The sequence below is a fragment of the Peromyscus leucopus genome, chromosome 8b (assembly GCF_004664715.2).
Source record: "Peromyscus leucopus breed LL Stock chromosome 8b, UCI_PerLeu_2.1, whole genome shotgun sequence".
NCBI classification, from domain to species: Eukaryota; Metazoa; Chordata; class Mammalia; order Rodentia; family Cricetidae; genus Peromyscus; species Peromyscus leucopus.
Window position 1 is genome coordinate 7140341 of NC_051086.1, and position 22039 is coordinate 7162379.

Consider the following 22039-nt stretch of genomic DNA (forward strand, 5'->3'; position numbering starts at 1 on the left):
AACTGTCTGTAACTCCAAGATCCACCCTCACACAGACATCCATGCAGGCAAAACACCAATGCACATAAAATAAAAAAAAATAATAAAATATATATTATAAAAACTAAACAAAACCTAGACCTTGGGAGGTGTAGAAATGGCTAAGTGGTTACGAGCACTCAATTCTCAGCACCCACATGGCAGCTTACACCTGTCTGTAATCTCAGTCCAAGGGGACCTGACACCCATGGCAAAACACCAACTTACATAAAATTAAATAAATAAAGTTTTAAAAACACATACCTTTTAACTAGGTTGATCAGTGTGGGAACTGAATACACTTTTCTTTCTTATTTGCTACTCGATACACTAACAGTAAAGTTATGTGACCTCCTGGTCACACTCTCATTCTGAGCTTACTAACTTATGACAAAAAATTGTTTGGGGGAAATGAGAAGTTCAGGAAATAAAATATCTATATATGTGTGTCAGGTTTTCTCCCTGTGGTACAGATAGGATGTGTTCAACATGTGGAATCCTTTGGATCAGTTTTTTTAGTGATTAAATTGATTGATTAAATGACAGACTAAGATTGATACTAAAAGCTGTTGTTAGAAACCCTTTCAGAGGGCTGGTGGTTTTAGATAGAGCACCTCTCTGGCCTGTATAAGGCTTGAATTTGATTTCCAGCACTGAATTGTTTTTCCTCTTGTTTTTTCTTGTCGGTTATGCTGAGGATAGAAAAAGGGTGGTCAGTAAACCTGGTTCATATACAGAAAGGCTGATCCTATCATTTGGGTGGCAGGTAGATCTCTGTGAGTTCAAGACCAGCCAGGGCTACATAGTGAGACCTTGTCTCCAAAAAAAAAAATTTTTTTTTTCAAATATGGAAAGATTAGAAAGTGGATTGTTTTCTGCTCCCTATCTCCATCATTTTTGGTAGTGAGTTTAGTATGAGGTTATAATATTCACATCCAAACAGGATATCATTGTTATATTAAAAATAAATTATCTGAAACTTGCCTAATATTGGGCAACATTTATTTAGTTTGAAATGAACCAGAATGTTTTTTACATTTGTTTACTGCAGGTTTGTTTTTGTTCTGTCTGTATCCAGGGTTTTTTCATTTTTGTTTTGTATGTGTGCACACATGTACATGTGGGGGTCAGAAGATCACTTACAGGGGCCAGTTTTATCCTTTCACCAAGGGGATCCAGGGATCAAACTCAGGTAGTAGCTTTTACCCAGTGTGCCATCTTGCCTGACCTCCTGCACAGTTTTTTCTTTATCCATTTTCAACATTCCATTTTGTCCACATTTATGAGCCCTGACTATATATCCAACAGCCCCCTAACTGATCCACCAAGGAGGTATATTTTGAGAAAAAAATTAATTAAAAATTGCTTCTGAGTTTTTACCTAGTCTAAAGCTTCATGGTATGAATTGAGAAGGCATAACTTGAGAATCCTGTTTTCAGACACATTAAATTAATGTGCATTTAATAATATATAAATTGCCTTTTATGTTGTGTTTTGTATGTATTAATTCATTCAATAATCCTATGAGTAGAAATTATTATTCACATGCAAGATTTGATCTTAACCATTATACTATGATACCTCTTCACAAAATCCTAATACAGATTTAAGTTGAGGGTGAGAGGAACTCCTCTCAGAAGCATGTGAGATGAAAGGGGAAAAGTTAACTATATGTAATGACCAAAAGCTGATTGTAAGTTCAATATAGTTTTTGCTACTACTCTGGAGGCTGAAGCAGGTTGGAGAGTCTAGAAGTCATGGCCAGCTTGAGCAACATGAGGCTTTCCATTAAAAAACAAAAGTTGGCTCATTGAGTTTTAAAAGTAAAAAATAATATGCCATATTTGTTTATCAACTCTAAATGTTAAACTTCATAATGTTAAGGTCAATAACTAATTTTTTATTACATTTGTTTATTGTATTTATATGTGCATGCCAATGCCACTGTACATGCATGGAGTTCAGGGGACAACTTGCAGAAGTTATTTCTCTCCTTCCACCATGTGGAGCCTGGGGATTGAACTCAGGTCCACAGGGTTGGCAACAAGTGCCTTTACCCAATCTCACTGGCCCCAGATCCTTTTGTTTTTAATTTTGAGTAGTTACTATATATCAGGAATGGGTTAGGTGCTTCCGGATATGCTCTATTCTTATAATAGGATTTCTCAACCCTGTAACTTTGGGTTGTATTGTCCTGACTTCAAAATAAAGAGACAAGGCCCATATTCATGTGACTAAAGTATGATTTGACCCTTACATTAAGGAGAAAATAAGTCCTGTCTGTCCTGCCAAATACATCCTGGAGCTCCAATTTCCAAACCAAATAATAGATTGGGATGCCTGCCAGTAATTATATTTGAATATAGTACCTTATTGGAGTGATGCCTAGATCTGTCCTTACAGGAAAAGTAGAACAGAATTCCTTAGTCTATATACTATTACCTAAAGCTCCATTTATGATCCCATCTCCATTAGCTAAGAACCAGGAAAGTGACCACAAAGATTACCCTCAATCTTGATTGGTAGAGAGAGAATTCAGGACTTTACTTAGGGCTCCATTTGCTCTTACCTTAGACACAACATCACAGGATTATTAAGTTGTCTTAATTACACAAGTAATTCTTGTCACCATGATAACTTACTTGATGGTGTCAACTTAGTGTCCTTAAAATTTTGTATCATACTGTGTGCTTATAATCAGAAAGTAATTGTAGTGCTTTGGGTGACAAGTCTTGGTGAATTAGTAAACATCATAACATTCAACCTCATTCCATTTTATCTTTTCTTAATTTGATTCTGAGAGATTTTGGCACAGGAAATCTTTTGCTTGACTTAGAAAGAAACCAATTTTGGATTTGTAAAATATGTGTTGGATAGTTCTAGCTCTGTCAGAATTGAAATACTGGAAAACATGCTGGGAAGGAGGTATAACTTCTTCCTCTTCATAGAGGGCTTCTAACTAGGTCTGTTATTTCCTAATAGAGCTGAAACTAACTGTGGTAGACCTTTTTGTTTTGTTTTGTTTTGTGTTTTGTTTTGTTTTGTTTTTTGAAACAGGACTTTTCTGTGTAGCTTTGCACCTTTCCTGGAACTCGCTTTGTAGACCAGGTTAGCCTCGAACTCACAGAGATCTGCCTGCCTCTGCCTCCCGAGTGCTGGGATTAAAGGTGTGTGTCACCACCGCCTAGCAAATGAACAACCTTTTTTGTTGTTGTTTTGGTTTTTTGTTTTTTGAGACAGAGTTTCTCTGTGTAGTTTTGTGCCTTTCCTGAAACTCACTCTAGCCTAGGCAGGCCTCGAACTCACAGAGATCCGCCTGGCTCTGCCTCCCGAGTGCTGGGATTAAAGGCGTGCGCCACCACCGCCCAGCTGGTAGACCTTTTTTAAAACCTTTCCCTTTGTGTTTCCCTCATTTTAAAAAAGATTTATTAATTCATATTTTATGTGTCTGAGTGATTTGCCTGTATGTATGTATGTATGTATGTATGTATGTATGTCTATATACTTCATGAGGCCTAGTACTTGAAGACCTGAAGAGGGCATTGGATCCCCTGGAACTGGAGTTATAGATGGTTTTGAGTTGCCATATAGGTGCTGGGAACAGAGCCCAGGTTCTCTGCAAGAGCCCTCAGCAAAGAATTTCTAACATTATTTTGTATTGTTTTCAGGGCAGCCTTGAAATATGATCAACAAATTGCTCTGAAACCTATCAGGAAAAGCTTACTTATTTCAAGTCTAGTGAATATGGTTATTGCTAATTGAAACTAGGAAGATGGTATTTAGTTCACTAGGATAAGCTTGTGAGAATAATCTTTGGTGGTGCTCCCAGGAAAGAAATAGTGAAAGTACTGTTAAAATTAACTTAGGCTTATGTTTGAATTTTACAGTCTAAATTCATTTTTTCTTACGACTTTTCTGTCTTGATAGAGTGAAAATAATCTTGAAAGCCCTGTGGTGTCACATTGCTTCCAACAGTGTATTCTACCTAGGCTTTTGGGAGGTTGAGGCAGGAGATCACAGATTCAAGGCCAGCCTGGGCACATAGCAAGTCCCAGGTCACCCTGGACTATAGAGTGATACCCTATTCAAAATAAGAAAAAACTTTAGAACATGTTTTACTTTATATACTATAATGGATATATTAAATTTAGGATATATATAGTAAATTTATATATTAAAAGAACAACGTATTAATAGAAACTATGTGACCTTTTCATAAGAAGTTGGAAATAACACCATAGATTTAAATCGGATATTGTGGACTGGAAAGTTGGCTCAGTGGTTAAGAGCACTGACTGCTCTTCTTGAGGATCTGGTTCAATTCCCAGAACCCACATGACTGCTCATAATTGTCTGTAACTCCAAGATCTAACACCCTCACACAAACATACATGCAGGCAAAACACAAATGCACATAAAATAAAAATAATTAAATTATTTTTTAAGTAAATTAGATATTGTGTAACTTTTTAATATTATATTTACATAGATAATAATAGTATATAGTGTAATATATATTTTATAATTATTTAGTTTTATTTTTGTATTTTAATTTTTAGCATAAATTTATTGAGCAATTATGTTATGAAATAGGTATGAGACTCTCACAAAAATGATAATGTATTTTATAATCTCTTTCTAACCTTTGCTCATATCTGAGTGATATTTAGCATGCATTTTTTCTTAACATTATAAGCAAATCATAAACTAACCTACTAATTTAACTCCATTTTAATTCAGGATTTAATTTAATTGATTAAACTATAAGGCAAACAGAGTCAGCTGTAGATATAACAGAAGTGATATATAAATGTGACCATTATTAATAAAATAGAAATATCCAAATTGGAAATTTGTGAATAAATTCTTACATAAGCTACTTTGTACACCTGTATACATTACTTACTTACACTCTATGACAAAATGGTATCACTAAAGGCAGACTTAAAACCTCTGCATAGCAGAATTCTGGTCCGGCTTCATCTCAAAGAAAACCCGGTCTCTATACATTGCCCTGCCTCATGTTTATGGGCTGAAATATTAAACATCAGCCTTGAGTTATTCAAATACTTCCCATATTGTGCTGTACTGAGCTTGGACAATTTGAATTTGCACAGTATTTTTTTATATCCCCCAATTATTTTTCTACAACTAAAGTAAGGTATAGTTAATCCTTTGATATTATGTATTTTAAAGCCATACTTGTATTTAAAATGTGATGTAACAATTTAAATAATAGTTCTTTCAGGAAGCCTACAGGGATGCATCTAGTTAGTAGGTTCATAGTGCTAGCTAGTAAAACATCTGCTGTCACTTTATTGTCCATGAGACTTCAAGAACATTTTTACCCCTAAAACAATCTTAGTTATGACAGATCAGATCTGGACTCTAAATATGGCTTTGCTGTTTATTAGTCATATAACCCAGGACAAGCATGCTGCTTTTTCCTGATTATTCCCCTTTTTTTCTCATTTCTTTTCTCTGGCCCTTTTGAGAGTAAAATAAGAATATGTCTAATATTTGTCTTCCAGAAGATTCTGTTATTAAAAGAAAACAAGATTTTCAATAGCAATATTAGTCAGGGCCGGCAAGTTGGCTCAGCAGGTGAGATCACCGGTGGCCAAGCCTGACAACATGAGTTTAATTCCTGAGCACCACATGGTGGAAGGAAATAGCCTACTCCTGCAGATTGTCCTCTGATCTTCATTTGTGCATGCCCACACAAGAAACACATACACACACACTAAAATAAATGTCATTTAAATGTGGAAATCACTGCATGACTGGTATGCGATAACTGAACTTAATTTAAAGAATTTTTATAAATGATGTATAATTTTAAAAATAAAATTGAACATAAATAATAGTGGGACTCAGGCTACATAATAATCTTTATTTTCCTGAACACCAATAAATATAGTGTCTGACTGGTGATTTACCCCTTTTTTTTAATAAGGTTTTCTCCCTCGTGTATTTTTTTAATTTTTTATTATGGAAAATTTTAAACATTGACTAGACAAAGTAGTCACCTGGCTTCGGCTGTCCCTGGCTCCTCTCTCACCTACACCTCAGAACTCTTCTCTGCCATATATCTAGACGTGGTAGGGTTTCATTGTAAAAGTATACACTTGTCAAAGGTACAGAGTCTTTAAAGGGTACACAAAGACTCTTCCAAGTATCTTTTAAAGATACTGATGGCTCGCATTTCTGTCGTCCCTGCTCAGCCTGTTTTCCCTGCTCAGCCTGATGTTACTCCCACATACACTGGTCGCTTCTTCTCTTTCTGGGCCATCCAAAAAAGCAAATAGCCCAGCTAAACCATCAAATCAGCTACTGCTGACTAGAAAATCCACTAGCAGTGTACAATCTTTAATCTTGGCTTTCTTCTAATTCTAGGCTACTGTGGAATTGTGGGTATGATCTCTGGAAAGAATTAAAAAGAACAGGACAGGGCTGTGCTTTGGGGATTATTTTTCTGTTCATATTTTGTTTTTTTAAAAGGAATTCAGAGATTGGGGGGTCTTTTGGAAGCCTGTGTAGTGTATCAAACCTTATTCATTCATCTCTCTCCAATATATAGGTATTTACTGTTTTTGATGGGTTGTAGGCTAGAACTATTTGACTATGGCAAGAGAAGGCCTTCTCGTGAAGAGTACAGTCTGGTAACTTTCTGTTTTCTACTTGAGAGTTGAGGAGTGTGTTCTGCCTACAAGACTTTACAGAGAGAGATAAAGATGGGGTGGCCTTGTTAGGTAGGACTGACTGCTTTTTGTCATTGTTGTCAGGGTCACAAAAAAAAAGAAGAGATATTAAGAGTTATAAAACAGAAGTCTCAGCTTAGGCATAAAAAGTGTATTTTGGGTTTGCGGTCCCTCTTCTGACTGGGCCCTGAACTGGCCAAGCAGACCTGGAGAGGAGGAACTCTGACAGCTATTTAGGGTCTTCGTGTGTCTGTGACCTGACTCAGTCTCTCAGGGCAGCGTTTTACTTTGTTTACTTTCCTTAAACCAATGGCCTCCTGTGTTGAGTAGCTTGTTAGATAGGAGAACATCTCCAGTGATATTTTTGGATCCAGAAGTTTTGGCTTATTATGATAACCTGGATGAAACCGGCCATAGTGAAGCACAGAAGAGCTAGATTGTTCAGATATGCCAATAACCTGTTCTTAAAATGTGACTTTCACACTCTTTTTTCATATACCACAGAGGGAAGGCATGCAGGGATGTTCACTGGATGCCTTCTAGCTGCCAGCCATTGTGCCTCCCTGTCACATACCATGTCTCCTTTACTTCTCACCGGTTTTCTGTTTGTGTGGATGTGTGCATATGAGTGTGCAGGTGCAGTTGCCCTTGTGTGCACATGCAGAAGTCAGAGGAGGACATTGGGTATCTTCAAGACAAGGTCTCTCACTGTACAAGAAGCCTCACCATTTTGGCCTGGCTTCCTGGCCAGTTAACCCCTGATATCTGACTGTCTCCACTTCACAATGCTGAAGTTACAGGCACGTGAAGTTGTGCCCAGATTTTTAATTTTATTTTTTTGTGGATTTTAGATTTTATTTTTTCCTTTTATTGAAAATAGTCTTTTCTCATATAATACATCCTGATACAGTTTTCCCTCTCTGTGCTTCTCCCAGCTCCTCCCCACCTCTCCTCCCCTCTGATCTACTCCCTTTCTGTCTCTTATTAGAAAAGAGCAAGCTTCTAAGAGATTACAACCTAACATGACAAAATAAAATGTAATAAGATCAAGTGAAAAACCATCATACCACATTGGACAAGGCAACCCAACAGAAGGGAAAGAGCCCTAAGAGCGGGATGTCCAGCTTTTATGTGGGTGCTTTGAACTTGAGTCTCCATGCTTGCAGAGCAAGCACTCTCCCCCCAGAGACATCTTCTTGGCCCCTCGTCGCAATTTTACAGAGATAATGTATTTCTTGTTGTGTGTGTGAAATCAGGATTCAGTGACATTACAGTGCCAGGATCACTTATCCAGTAAGTAGAGATTTGGAATCAAATCTTGAATGGATTTTTAACTATTTCTTTCTTCCAACAAGGTCAAAATGACTAAATAGCCAAGAAGAAGGGACTCCATTGAACTAATGGAGTCTAAATTGCCAGTTTGGTTTTTTTAATTCAAATAAGTGGCAACAAGTTTTCTTTTTTAAAAAACAACTTTAAACATTGTATAATACTCAAAATGCATAAGTACACATGACATTTAGTGAAGGGGAAATAAAAGACAATTTTCTTAAAGGCTTTTTGAAGAGATCTTCTGATTTATCAGTTCATGTGGGAACCAAATGGAGCTATGAACTGATCAGAGTGATTCAGCTATAGTTTAGAGCTCTGTTAGAATTATTTAGCAGCTGAAGTCAGAACTCTTTACCTTTATTGAAGGTGTTATGATGAGAAAGTACTGACTCAGAAGAGAGATGGCAAAGAAATGTGAGGTGCTAGTAAATGTATTTACCTTGTCCCTTCTTCACATCTGTAATTACTTCTTGGATGTCACCCCTGACATCCAGGCCATGCAGACACAACAAAGAATTTTATACCTTGCACATGTCAGTAATGAACATTCTAGGTTATGATATGACTTACTTGAATACATTTTTAAACTTCACCTCTGAAGCTTGACTCTACCACTTACAGTGTGACTTTACGCTTTTTTTTTTTTTCCCTAAAATGGAATAACAACAGTTAGTGACTTCATATAGTACTTGTAAGAAACTAATGCAGATTAATTTGTGTGAGAAATGCAGCTCAGAGCCAGGAGGAACAAGGCAGCTTCTTGCTTTCCTGGTGCATGCTGTACCTGTGCTACAGGAAGCGTGCAGTCCTATCCAGAGAGATAATCAGCAGCCTGTCTGTCTGGTGCAGCATGAGAATGCTGAGGGACACAGGCAAAGAAGCTTACTCTGTGCTGGAGTGTAAGGCCTTTTGGAAGTAGAGTCCTGAAGGTGAACTGTACAGTCACCTCTTTGTGATTTGTGGACACAAATAGCATTTCATCCAAGAAGAATGTTTATATTTTGGAAAATCTTGGATTAAAACTCCCATAGTTAACATTGATTAAATATGAGCTCTCCCAGAACTTTCAAGCTTCCTATTTGTTTTGGCAGCTGACACACTGGCATAGACTTTCCTTTTGAACCAAAATATTTTCCTTTCCCTTCTTCACCAGGGAAAATTTAAGCCAGAAAGAGCAACTTCCCCAGCCTGATATGGATTAAGAGCAAACTAAAAGTGATCTTAGAAAGGGAATGAAGAAAGTAGTGAGATGAATTTTGCCTTGGACTCTTAGTGATCTGGTTGTATGCAATCAATTCTATTTTGTGTGTCATACCAGTCTGGTAGCACCAAAACACAGGGACACAAGTTTATAAAAAGGGGCAATAAAGAGTGGTGGTAGTAGTGGTTAGCATGGGATATATTTCAATGAGAAAATTTAGTCTGAAGATACTCTCTGAGCACAAAAATGACATCCCGTACAAACTATTTAATGGAATGTTTTCTGTTGTTCTTTCTAGTGAATGCGGATATCCCCTTAGATAAGAGTGAAACATGAGAAAATTTGCCTTGAGAGTCTCTAGTCCTAGGGAATTGATAGAGGTAATAATTTCCCTCTATAAATGATTTTTAAGAAAATGCAGAATGTTTAACAAATGGTAGGTACTGATGTTTTACACCAAGATTCAAGTATAAATCTGAGATCATACTGCTACACTTTTTATACGTAAACTAATGTGGATCAGGATATGCTATACAGCTCTTTAATGATAGGACTTGATTCTTAACTCAGGAAGAATCTAACTAAAAGGAATCTAAGACTCTTAACTAAAAAGGAATGAGCATGTGCTTCACCTGTCTTTTTAAATAGAGAAGACTTATAGGGCATTTGAGCAACAGTTTTGAGAGGAGACACATTATTAATAAATATCTGAAGTCAGGTATTCTATGTTGTTGGATAAAAAAAGAATGATATGCCTAAAATAACAGACTATAGATGCCAGAGATAATAGTGACAGTCTAGGTGCCAGATTTCTTACTTTGTTTGCTTTTAACCACTTGCTTTCTTCAAGAACAGCTCCCCATTTGTTGAAATTGAACTTGATTTGTATTGCTAAGATGTATGCTGTATAGAGTTTGGAAATTTTCAGTCTGGAGAACAAGCCCCTTTCTTTATAAGGAAACTTAAACTGTTTCTTGTAGCTAACTTAAGAGATGGACTGTACCCATCAGGATCATAATAAGGATAATAAGATGCAAACCACACCCCCAAATAGCTAATGAAACCAATGTGTTGATTGGGATTGTTTACCTTAGTAGTTTTTATGTGTAGTCCCTGATTTCATATGGAGAATTGTCAGAAATATGAATTATTACGCTCTTCCTGGACATACTGAATCTGGGGTGACTCAGTAATCTGTTCTTAAACAAGACCCCTGTGTGACTGTGAGGCATCCTCAAGTATAAGAACACTACCATGTGGTTCTGAGGCATCAAGTATAAAAAACAAGGGCAATTGGACGTGGTGGCATGCACCTTTAATCCTAGCACTCAGGAGGCAGAGACAGGTAGATCTCTATGAGCTTGAAGCCAGCCTGGTCTACATAGAGAGATCTAGGCCAGCCAGGCTACATAGTGAGACCCTGTCTCAAAAAAGCAAACAACATTTTGACTTAGATCATCATCTGAATGTTAAAAACGAAATGTGGCTTATAATTCTAGCTACATGATAGGCTGAGGCAGGGGGATGGTGAGTTCAAGACTCTCAGAATCAGTTACTTACACGCAACTTAATATGAAGTGTAACAAGTAAGGTCTAGACTAGTGGTACCATGCCTGAAATTCTAGCACGTGAAAAGCTGAGGCAGGAGGATCAAGAGTTGGAGGATATGGTCAGGCAAGACCACTCCATTGGCAAGGGCACCTCTGCCAAGCCTAATCACCTGAGTTGAAGGAGAGAACCAACCCCTACATGTTGTCTCTGATCTCAATAGGTGTGTCAGGGCACGCATTCACCCTACCCCAACATGCACACAAAGGAAAATGTAATCTTAACAAAAGAGAGCTAGAGGTCAGCCTGAGCTACACAGGGAGAGCCTATCTTTAAAAAAACAAACAAAACACATTCAACAAAACCTATATAATTACAAAATAAAGTGAAGTCAGGCCATTGCAATAAAGATGCTTGTGGAGCCTTGAAAATGATTTTATATTCATGGATAGTTATTAAGTTCACTGTTTTTAGAGCTGAAGGCCTGGGTTCAAATTCTGTTATAGACGTTACCTGACATGGATAAAGTAATTCTGTTATTGTAAGCTTGTTTTTTCATCTATGAAAGGAGATCATTGAGTACAGAATTATATAAGGCTTTTGTGAGAGATGATTACTACTTGAAATTAGCTGCCTGTGTTATTACTATGAGAACCAGCCCTGCTGCTTTGGTGGGCAGCTGATAGCTGCCAGTGTGTTTGTCATAGGTGTAATGTGTGTGCCTTGTCTAAGTGTCATCCCTGCGGGGGCTTTGTTTCCTCATGTGTTTTTCAGATTTCTCTCTCTATCCTTGTCACCCTTACACATTTTGTTCATTCTTTAGTTGAGTAATATTTAAGTGCTTACTGTTTTCCATTCATTTGCCGTATGTTTATGCCCTCAGAGTCCTTTAAACAAAGCCCCCCTCCCCCACTTTGTGCAAATACAGTTTTAGTGATCCTGTGGTGATTACCTTGTCTGAGGTAGTGTCCCCGGCTTTGGAATGAGGTTGAATCACACTTGCCTATGCAGTAAATTGTATGAATTTTCCCTAGTCTAGTTTTGTTTTTAATTGTTAAATGGGAATAACACATTCTAACTTAGGAATTCTGAGACTTATAATTACACCAGTGCTAACAGAGTACAAAGACTGACAGAGAGTACTTATTTGGTGCTCAGTACAGAGTTCAACTCTTCTCCCAAGGAAGACTGGCAAAGGTGGTTTGAAACAAATATGGTTGTTGGTTGTGGGGGAGGGTTTTCTTTCATTTTTGCAAGATATTATTTAATCTTCTCCCTAGCATATTGTATGGGTAAATTAAAAAAAAAAAAAGAACTTGTTATTTTGCTTTATATTTGCATAATGTGCTATTAACCCTGTAAAGAGAACTGCGGCTATAGTTCTGTGGTAAAACATTTGTTTACCGTATGGAAAGCCTTGGGTTCAGTCTCCAGCACTAAGAAAGAAAAGGGTTCAATTCTTACTATCAGTGACTCTGCCTTTTTGTAGGCTAAAAGCGAACTTTAAGTAGTGATTTTAATTCACATCTTTGGTTTTTGACATAGTTGTCAAAATTGATAAAATATATATCACCGAGGAGCCCAGGCAGTTAGGATATTGGCAAACCAAAAGAAAATTGGCAGTGGATATAGCTCCTTACCAGAACACTTGCCCAGCACATGGAAAGCCCTGGATTCTATTGCCAGCTCTGCAAGTACAAACAAATGAAAAGCATTTTGTGCTAGGAAGGAGCGAGTGGGCATCCAGTGAAATCCCATCCTTTGCTAGACCAGGAAAGCATTGTGGAGGACAGCAGTGCCCTGAAGAGTTGAGGCTTCCTAGAGTCTAATACACATTGCGCTGACTTAGGCTGATGTTCATGTTTTGGCCATTGGCTCAAGGACAATCAAGAAGAGCTGTCACTTGACAAATACTCTATGTTACAGTTACTTTCTGGGAAATGGATCCTAGAAACAAACAGCAATTATATGTGATCCATTTTGAAAGAGGGGGAAAAATTGGAAACCAAATCCTCCTTGGTCTTTGATAGGAAAACTGGCATTGTTTGTTCTGTTCTTGTAAGCTGGCCTTACTATTGTATCTCTACCCTTCTACGTACTTCCCATTGGCACAAGACCAGATTATTAAAGACTTAAATGTTAAAAATAGAGATCACCAAAAGAGAAAATTAAGAATGATAAACTTCGAATCTCCATTGATAAGAAGCTAATGACAAAATATGTGACTTTTGAACCCCTTCAGTTACCACAGCATTGAGGAAACAAATGTTATATGAGTGTATTTTGTAGTAAGTCTAATTGCTAATATGCTTGGGTTGTTTCACCCCTATTTCAATGGGATTGAAAAGAAGATAGTGCTTGTAACACTGAGCCCTCAGACATTGCATTTCATTGTTAGTGGTCTCTTGAGGCTCTTTCCTTCTAAAAGTATACAGAACCTGGGAGTGTGTCTCAACACACTGTACCTGAGTGTCAGTGCCAATTGACCCAAGTTTATATATGGCCTTTACTTGTGAGCCTGTAATAAAATCACAATGAATTCAAAGAAAAAAATAGTATGGGTGTAAAGAATCAAGGGGATTTTAATCCAAAAATTACTGAAATTTACATTTTTCATTTAGGATTCTAGTTTGGTATACTTTTTCAGTTAATATCAGTGGTTATTAAATTTAGTAGCCCTATATGTTCCAGGCAGTATACTTGGGACTCAGATAGCCATGGATCTTTTACTAAGTTCTAGTGTCCCATTAGCAAACAGAAGCTTTCTTGACTTACTAGAAGTAGCTTTTAGAAAAGAAGCCACACAGAACTACTGTTATATTCTGTATCAGCTGCTGCTCTTCTTTTCTCTTCATTTTGTGATTGGCAAAATGCAAATTCTGGAAATCACATGGCTGCTACTGCTAGTTCCATGAAAAAGAATAATCGAGTAAGTTGTTCTCCTATCCCTATTGTTTATTTTGGCAAATGAAAGTGAACAACTGTAATGGGAAATATAATAAACAAACCTTAAGTAGAGAAGAAATATTTCACATGCTTAAAAATCACTCCAAGGCATTCACCCACATGTTGGTTTAGCAATCATTTTGAGTACCTCCATCCTGTAGATGTGCTTGACACATAACAATGCGGAAGGGTGGGCAGTACTCCTTAACCCAGTTCACAGTGTGGACACAAAGAGAATGATATTTCAACAACGATATCACCACCAAGTTTCTGCCATCTCAGGTCCTTCTGGGCAGTCCTGTGGGGCAAAGTAGTAGGACTGTCTTAGCTCACCATTACCCAGTTGAGGTCAGTGCCATACTGGGGACATTTGATGTAAAAACAGGTCCTGCTCATGGGACATTGTCAGAGGACATAACAGGTGAATGCTTTGTACTGGCTATGGCTTTGGTGATGACCCAGGGACAGGCATAATTCATAGTCCACTGAAAAGAAGAAATATCCAGCTACTATGGATTGAGGTAGTGTGACTTGGTGTTGACTTCCAAACCTTGAGTTATGCCTCAGATCTACTTCATTTCCAAAAGAAATTGCAGTAAGGGTTTTGATGTTATGTTGCACTTGAAGCCTTAAAAATAGAGCAGTCTCCCCTTTTACACATCTGTACCTTAGAAAGTCTAATTTTGGCTGTATGTCCTACTTTTATGGGGACCCAATTGAGAAAAGAAAGCTGAAGAGGGAAAAGTCAGGAGGAAAAGGTGGAAAAAAAATCAGTTCTGGAGTGAGTGGCCCTCCTCTAGAGCAGAATCAAATGTAAAGCACCTCACCTCAACCCTTGTCCCCATTCTCACCCCAAATCTCTCACCCAGAGGCAAACGTATAATACTCTCTCTTCTAATGTGGAATTAGACCCAGATGTAACTTCACCTGGACTCCTAACCATGCAGAGTGTCAGCAACCCATGGGTTCAGGGAACACTGCTGAGTGTCTGGATGTGGGCAAGATGAGGAAGAGTAGAGTGCAAAGTGATACAGAAAAAGGATGGGAGAAATGTCAGGCTGATCAGAAAATAAGCTTGAGTAGAAGATATGCCCTGTTAGCCTAGAAGTTAGATATCAAAATAAAGTGAGGTTCCAGCAAGTAAAAGTGTGGTGGAGCAGTCTAAGGTGTTGGTTTAAGAGATGTTTGGTTGGTTGTTTGGTTTTGAACAATCAGAAACGCTGAGATAAAAAGTAATTAGGAGCTATGTGGATTCTTAGCATTCATAGGGCCTGAGTTTACTACCAAGAACAAAACAACAACAGAAACTAAGTGAAAAGTCATGTGAGTACCTTCAGAGAAGGTTCCAGAATCCTGTTTGTTAGGTTCCTGTGGAAGTCTCTGGAATGCTGTGAGAGTGGTCTTTGGGTAAAGGGTGAGGGCTCGGATATATGTGTTATCACTTCCTCCCTGAGTTTAAAATGTTTCCATGCACTTTTAATTTCTCAAGCTAAGCTTCAGTTTTAGCTGTTGCTAGATAATTCCCTTTATCTGAGGAATGCGAGAGCCATTGAAGTTATAACTTTTCTTATTTCTCACTGACTTGATTAAGCCAGGGGCCCCACGCTCTTTTTCTGTTAAACTTTAATGGCAACAAAGTCAAGCCCAGTTTGGCAAGTAAATAAGTATTGAAGGGGGATTTGGGTTTTCTTGTCCAGGTATCTATCCACTCTGATCATTGTCCTTTGTCCTCCATCAGAAGTAAGACTAGGTTCTTTAAGGAGCAAATGCCTTGTTACTTTGGAGTGAGTAGGGGGACAAGAAAGCTCTGTCAAAGTGAGCAAAACAGTATCTAGTGTCATTATCCATTATTACTCTTGGAGAGGACAGATAATATCAAAATTACTATTTTGGTGGGGGTATGCACATGTATTTGTGGTGTAGTGTATGTCCTGGCTAAGGTAGGTGTGTACGTGTGCGTGCGAATGCGTGCGAATGCATGCGTATGTGTCCATCATGTTTCTTTCCTCCATCTCTCTCCAGCTTTGTTTTTTGAGATAGGGTCTCTCACTGAATGAGGTTTGTTGATTGAACTGGCTCAATCTGAGACTTACTGATTCAGGTGGCTGGCATTGAACTCAAGGGATCTGCCAGACTGATAGAGAGATATTGGAATAGTATGGAAAGGTTTGCCCTATTAGTCTAGTCTAAAGTAATGGAGAAGATTAGCTTTCTTTTACATTCATTACTGTTCTTAATGTAAAGGCTTGTTTTAATGGTTTATGCTTTATTAATAAAAGTGATGCTTGTCAGAAATAAAAGCAGTCTCTAATGAGCTCTGTATGTTTTTGTGGGTCTTGATGTTTTGGAAGTGCTAGAGTAAGTGTGCTTTTTGACTTTTTTCCTACTAAATGCAACATATTTTCCTCTTAGGTAGGTAAATGCTGTGGGAAGGGAAGTTATTGGGAACTAAGCCTTACACATGCTAGTGCTCTGCTACTGTGTTATCTCTGAACCTTAAAATGCTATTTTAAAAGTGGTCTGTGACTGTTTGTGTTTACAGGATCGCCCCAGGACATTTGACATGCACTCATTGGAGAGCTCACTCATTGACATAATGAGAGCTGAAAATGATTCCATTAAAGGTAAGCTGAAAAATGGAACTATTCTATTATAGTAAATAGTTAACGGTGTATTATATACTTAGTCTGTTGAGCAGTGTCATTAGTATTAAGTCATTGTGTCTAGTAAGTTGTATCAATTCTACACATAAACTTCTTTTTGTTAAAAAGTCAAATTTATTTGATGGGCATCTGCAGTAGAACCCATCATGATACCAACTAAGAGTGCTGAACAAGTCCTCATTGCTAAGAGTGGGCATAACTCAAATACCATACACTTGACTGTTGTATCTCAGACAAAAACTTTCTAAGAGACCTGAGGTTCTTAAATGTGACAATAACTACATACCAAGCATGTTGGCAACTTTTGGTCTAGTTTTACAATTAAAAAAATTGTCCATAGTTTCTGTTTAAAATGTTTTATTTTATAGAATTTTAGAACTTAATTTATATAATTTTTTTTTCTATATATGATATTAAAAAAAATCCTCTTCCTTCTTGGCTTCTGGTCTCAAGTCTGTTAGTGACTAGCTGTGTTACGTTTTTGAACAAGGTACCCAGTTTCGCCAGACTTGCTTACTACACTCTTGCTTCACCTCGGTAAGAGACTTGCAGTCACTTGGAGACTTAAAAGTCAAATACAGATGCATGGACCCCCACCCCATACGTGGACTATGGATTTGTCATGTTCTTTTCTAATGTGTCAGGAGAATCTGAGTCAAGAGTAGGTGTTCTCAGGAATCCTTGTGAAAACTACTATACAAGAGGCAACCTTTTTCCTTGTAAGAACCTCAGTTTACTAGGAAGCAGGTTTCTTTGTTTTAAAGACATTTTGAATGTCTAGTATATTAAGTTAATCCACCCAAGTTTTAATTCATTTGCTCATTTATTTATTTGGTGTTTATGAGGCCACCTTGTGCTGGACATAGAGCTTTGCACTGAAGTCCAAGTGGCAAGGTAGTCTACTGCGGTGCTGACTAACCTAGCCCAGTTTTCCCGGAGGTTAGCTTGTCCTATCACCGAGACAGCAGAGCCTTTAAGGATAAACTTTTTTTCTTCCGAACTATTTGGGTTTGTTGTTTTTTTTTTTTTTTTTATTTTTCCTTTATTCTTGAAATATGGTCATATCCACCGCTCCTTATTTTCCCCTCCAACTGCTTCCATATCCCCCACGAGGAATCTTTGTGTGTCCTAGAGATAAGTGAAATAATGTATGGAAATGTGTGTATCCATCTAATGAGGTCACTTGAAAATAAGGATATTTGAAATTGCTTAGGAATATTTGGAAGGTCCTTACTGAATGCCTCAAAGGGATTTTGGGTGAGAGTTCCATATGTGAAGAGATAAGATCTTTCTGAGTTTCTTAGAGTTTTCTATTTTCAAATATGGCTGTAATTCAGCTTTTTCCACTTTTCCTTTTCTTGTCATTAAAATGAAGAGAGTCTAAGGCCACTTTTAGCACCAGAAAATTGCACGTATTCAAAGTAACTCAAAGAGAATCTATCTCCGTTTCCTAGTTTTGTATTCTATAAGAGATGACCAGTTTGGGAACATTGAATAAAGGGTAAATGAGGGCTTCTCTGTGTTACCTTTTTTAACTTGCTTGTGAGTCTATAATTATTGCATAAGTTAATTTCAGGAAAAGTTTGTAAAGGACATTTATTTTTTGTTTACTAGATTCTTATAGCAGTTTTTTTGAGAACCTCCCTTGTTCTAGATCAGTGGTTCTCAACCTGTGGGTCATGAACCATCTGGGGATCAAACAACCCTTTCACTGGGGTCACCTAAGATCATCAGAAAACACAGATATTTACACTATGATTCATAACAGTAGCAAAATTACAGTTATGAAATAGCAATGAAAATAAGTTTATGGTTGGAGGTTATCACAACATGAGGGACTGTATTAAAGGGCCACAGCATTAGGAAGGTTGAGAAGCATTGCTCTAGATGATGGGAAAGGTGGGGAGAACAGCAATAGATACTATTTGTTATGTTACATTTCTAGGAAGCAAGCCTCTAACTAGTACTTAAATATATAGAGTTTTGCACATAATGAATAATTATCTGAAGAATTTCTCTGTTTTATCAGTTTTAGCCAAGATATTAAAGGTTACCTTTTCCTTTTTAGTTTGGTTATTATGGATTAAACTCCACTTTTATTCTGCATTCCATATAAAATTTATCCTCACTGATATTTACTTATGTCTCTTCAGCTAGCTCTGTATAGGAAATCAAAAGTTAAGTGACAGAGAGAGTTATGTGTAGATGGTCTCCTGGCAGCATGAGGAATTTATGGAGTTGTGATTTCTAAGAGGCAGCATGGCACAGTGGAAAGAACAGCTCTGGAGTTAAACTGTCCTCACAGCTGTCTGATGATTGTGAGGTTTAAATGACAGCATGTGTCTTGTCAAAGTCAGCATATCTGCCTGGCTGTAGAAGACACTCAAGAATTGAATCTACAAAATCTCTCATGTTCATCACATGAGGAAGCCTGGTTCAGTTTAGGTTTCAGTATTAAAATGAGCTTCACAATTTTTTTTTTCTTCAGGAAAGCAAGAAGGAATCCATAGATGAAGACATGGCCCTAAAACACTAGTTTATAATTCTGCTTGGCTTTAAAAAGCCCTGAACATTGGGTTAGTGTAGTCTTCACTAGCAAAATGGCAGCTCTGTTCAGGGCAATACTTCATCTCCAATAATTCTTCTCTGAGCTAGAGAGTTCACACTGCTGTGCTTGACTTGAGTAGTGAATCTATCTTCAGATGTTGTTTAAAACTAATCATGACCTTCTAATGTCTTGAAAACAATCCATTGTCTTCTGCATCAGGTGCTAAGTCCTCCTGCTAGCCATGTGTGCAGTAAGCCATTCTCCTAGTGCTCCTTCCTCAGAAACAGAGCAGAAAGCCACCATTCCTTCTATGAGAACATCATACCTCTTAGAAAAATGGAAATTTTAACTTGAGATTAGTTCTAAAGATTTAACCATACAAAGACAAGTTTTGTATTTGGGATAATTTTGTATTGAAATAATTTCATAAAACATGAATGACCTCATTTATTTTATCTCTTATCTGTAGTTCCTCTTATCTGTAGATATGTTTGTGTTTAAATCATAAAGCCTAAAATTAATTTAGGAACAATAATGTGAGTCACTGTTGCAGCATATATTAGTTTAAATGAGAAAAATGGTTAGAAAGGAGAATTTGCATTTTCCATTTGGAAAAATATTTCCATGATACAGGGGCTTAAATTTTTTATTTTTGCCATCAACAAATAAGATACTTGATATGTCCAGGGGCCTTCAAAGATAGTTTTTGAATTTTCTCATGAGTGTGTTGTTGATTCTACCTGGTTTCTTCAAAACTTTTAACAGATGTTCAAAAGGAAGACTTAGTCTTCATTTAATCATGAGTATCAGAGCTTTTGTGGTTTTTAAAATCACGTTTTAAATGCTGTTTTAAAACAATTTTTAAGTTACTGTCATTTGCTCCATGGCAGAGCCTCAGCTGTCTGGGGAGAAAAAGTGTCCTCCCTAGGCTTTATCTTTGTGTCGTTGCTGAGGTCAGCTGGCAAGTCCTTAGGTTATTTTTATCCTGGAAACTGTGTATTGCCTTCTCCATAACCAGTGCCAGTGACAATCCACAGAAGCTTGTCCCCAGAGACCAATTTTGTTTTCTTTGCTCCACACCCAGACTCCTATGCCAAGAGCCTGAGTCTGTGAGTTTTGATCTCCCCACGTGTCACCTGGAGCATAGCTATAATGCTGTTAGATTATCAGGACTGGGCAATGCTCACCTAGTTAGACATTCAGGTGATTGTTTGGGGGAGTACTGATGTGCACTGTTCTTTTTTTTTCTTGCCCGTGACATTGGCACTTATTATTTATAAATGAAGCAGCAGATTGAAGCCAAATCCAAACTCAGCCTTCTGAAGCATAGGTTGGGCACAAGAAGTAGTCATGAACTATGTTCTCATATGTATATGTAGAAAAGACCTCTGACAATCATGGAGCTTTCCCCTCAGCATGTTCAGGGAATAAAGGGAAGTAGGAATAAAGTAGGAAGTAGTTTGTGGGATGGAGTCAGAAGTGTTGGCTAAAGACACAAAATTAGTACTTAAAATATGTAGGACACTTCTGTTCCATGTTAGTGGTGGAATAATTTAAATCTGATCTATAAAAGCCATTTGATATCCAGTATGCTTCATTTTACTAGAAAGCCAAATTAGACCTCAAGATTACCACAAGAACAATGCAGTCCACAAGTCATTGCAACACTGCAGATATTCTTCAGACAGTGACTGAACTATGAGTCAGTATCCTATTTTTCCTTTGAATATAATGAAGATGGAGTCCTTTGCAGTGTTTTAGAATAAATCTTGCTTTCAATTTTTGGAAGGAATGGGACTCAACATACTTATCAGCAATGATTCCTGTGTGTATCAGGCATAAAATGCTAAATCTGCATACTGTAAGCAATAATAATTGTTTGTAGTAACTGTTTACATATCCCTTCATGCCTAAGGAGCCTGTTAGATATATATGTGATGGGCTCATGTTATACTGTTAGCATGTTTCTGCCTCACTTGCTTCATACACTCACCTCATAAGGATTTAAGAACTGTGGGTTTAGTATAAGAATCTTCTACATTTAATTCCTGATTGCCAAGGGTGTTGTGACCTTCTACTTTAAGCACTTTCGATGTTTTTCTCCTTTTTTATATTAAATTTCAGGGTCTTTCCCTACTGTTTTCATCACTGCACTTTTTTTTTAAAAAACGAAAAGCTTAAATGTGTGGGCAAGTGGTGATTCCATCTGTGCCTCTTAGTTGCTGAGCAAAAGAATTTATAATAATCTCTTTAGAAGGCAATCATGAAATTCAGTTGAAATTTAGTGCACAAAGCTTGCTTCAGTAATTTCATATGAGTTTTTTTTTTATGTCATTATAAAAGAGTCATGGCTAGGATAATTATGTAAATTCTTTATCTTTGTCATTGGGAGAAAATGAGTTTAGTGCTACTTTTGGGAAAGATTAAATGATGACTGGCAAACTGTTTTATATACAGTTCTCTTAATATTTTTATAATCCAAAGTCTAGTCACTTAGTTCTCTATTTTAGAGAACAGATGTTATATACTGATATGCTGAGGCCTTAGGCATGATTTCATGTAGGTACTGACTCTGAAGTCTTAGAGAAGTCTAGACTACCTGAGAACTGTTGAACAAGGACTACAATTGGTCATTTATTTGTGTGATGTTTTATGAACCTGAAATAATTCTGCCATAAACAAAAATTTCAAAAATTCAACGAGTTCCCATGAAAACAGGTTGTGGCTTTAACATTATAATGCTTAATTTCCAGTTGGAAGCACGTATGCGTGTGTGCGTGCGTCCATGCGTGCGTGCGTGCATGCATGTGTAGTATTTGCCCCTTTTCTATTTAAATCTGTTGGCTCTGACTGTCTGAAGACGGATCACTGCACCCTAACTTCTACCAGCCATTTAAAGGGTTAGACACCTTTCTCTAAGGAACATATAACAGACAAAATGCAAACTGTATGAAGAACCAAAAAGAACAGTGCAAACCACAGCTAATTTATCTTGAATTCATAACCAAATTTCTCCTCCCAATTAAATTACTATTTATGTTATCAAGTGTCTTCTGGAAAATTGGGGTAATCTTAACTATTA

General features: G+C 37.4%; 1 protein-coding gene across 6 annotated transcripts in view; it reads left to right on the forward strand.

The window, feature by feature from the left end:
- The window catches only part of Cpeb4 (cytoplasmic polyadenylation element binding protein 4), a 64091-nt gene that overhangs the window by 4238 nt on the left and 37814 nt on the right, over positions 1-22039 (forward strand). For all 6 annotated transcript variants that reach the window (XM_037200560.1, XM_037200562.1, XM_028893336.2 and 3 more), the window contains exon 2: positions 16289-16370. In XM_037200560.1, coding sequence (XP_037056455.1) covers positions 16289-16370 — 82 coding nt within the window. The remainder of the gene's footprint in view (positions 1-16288; positions 16371-22039) is intronic.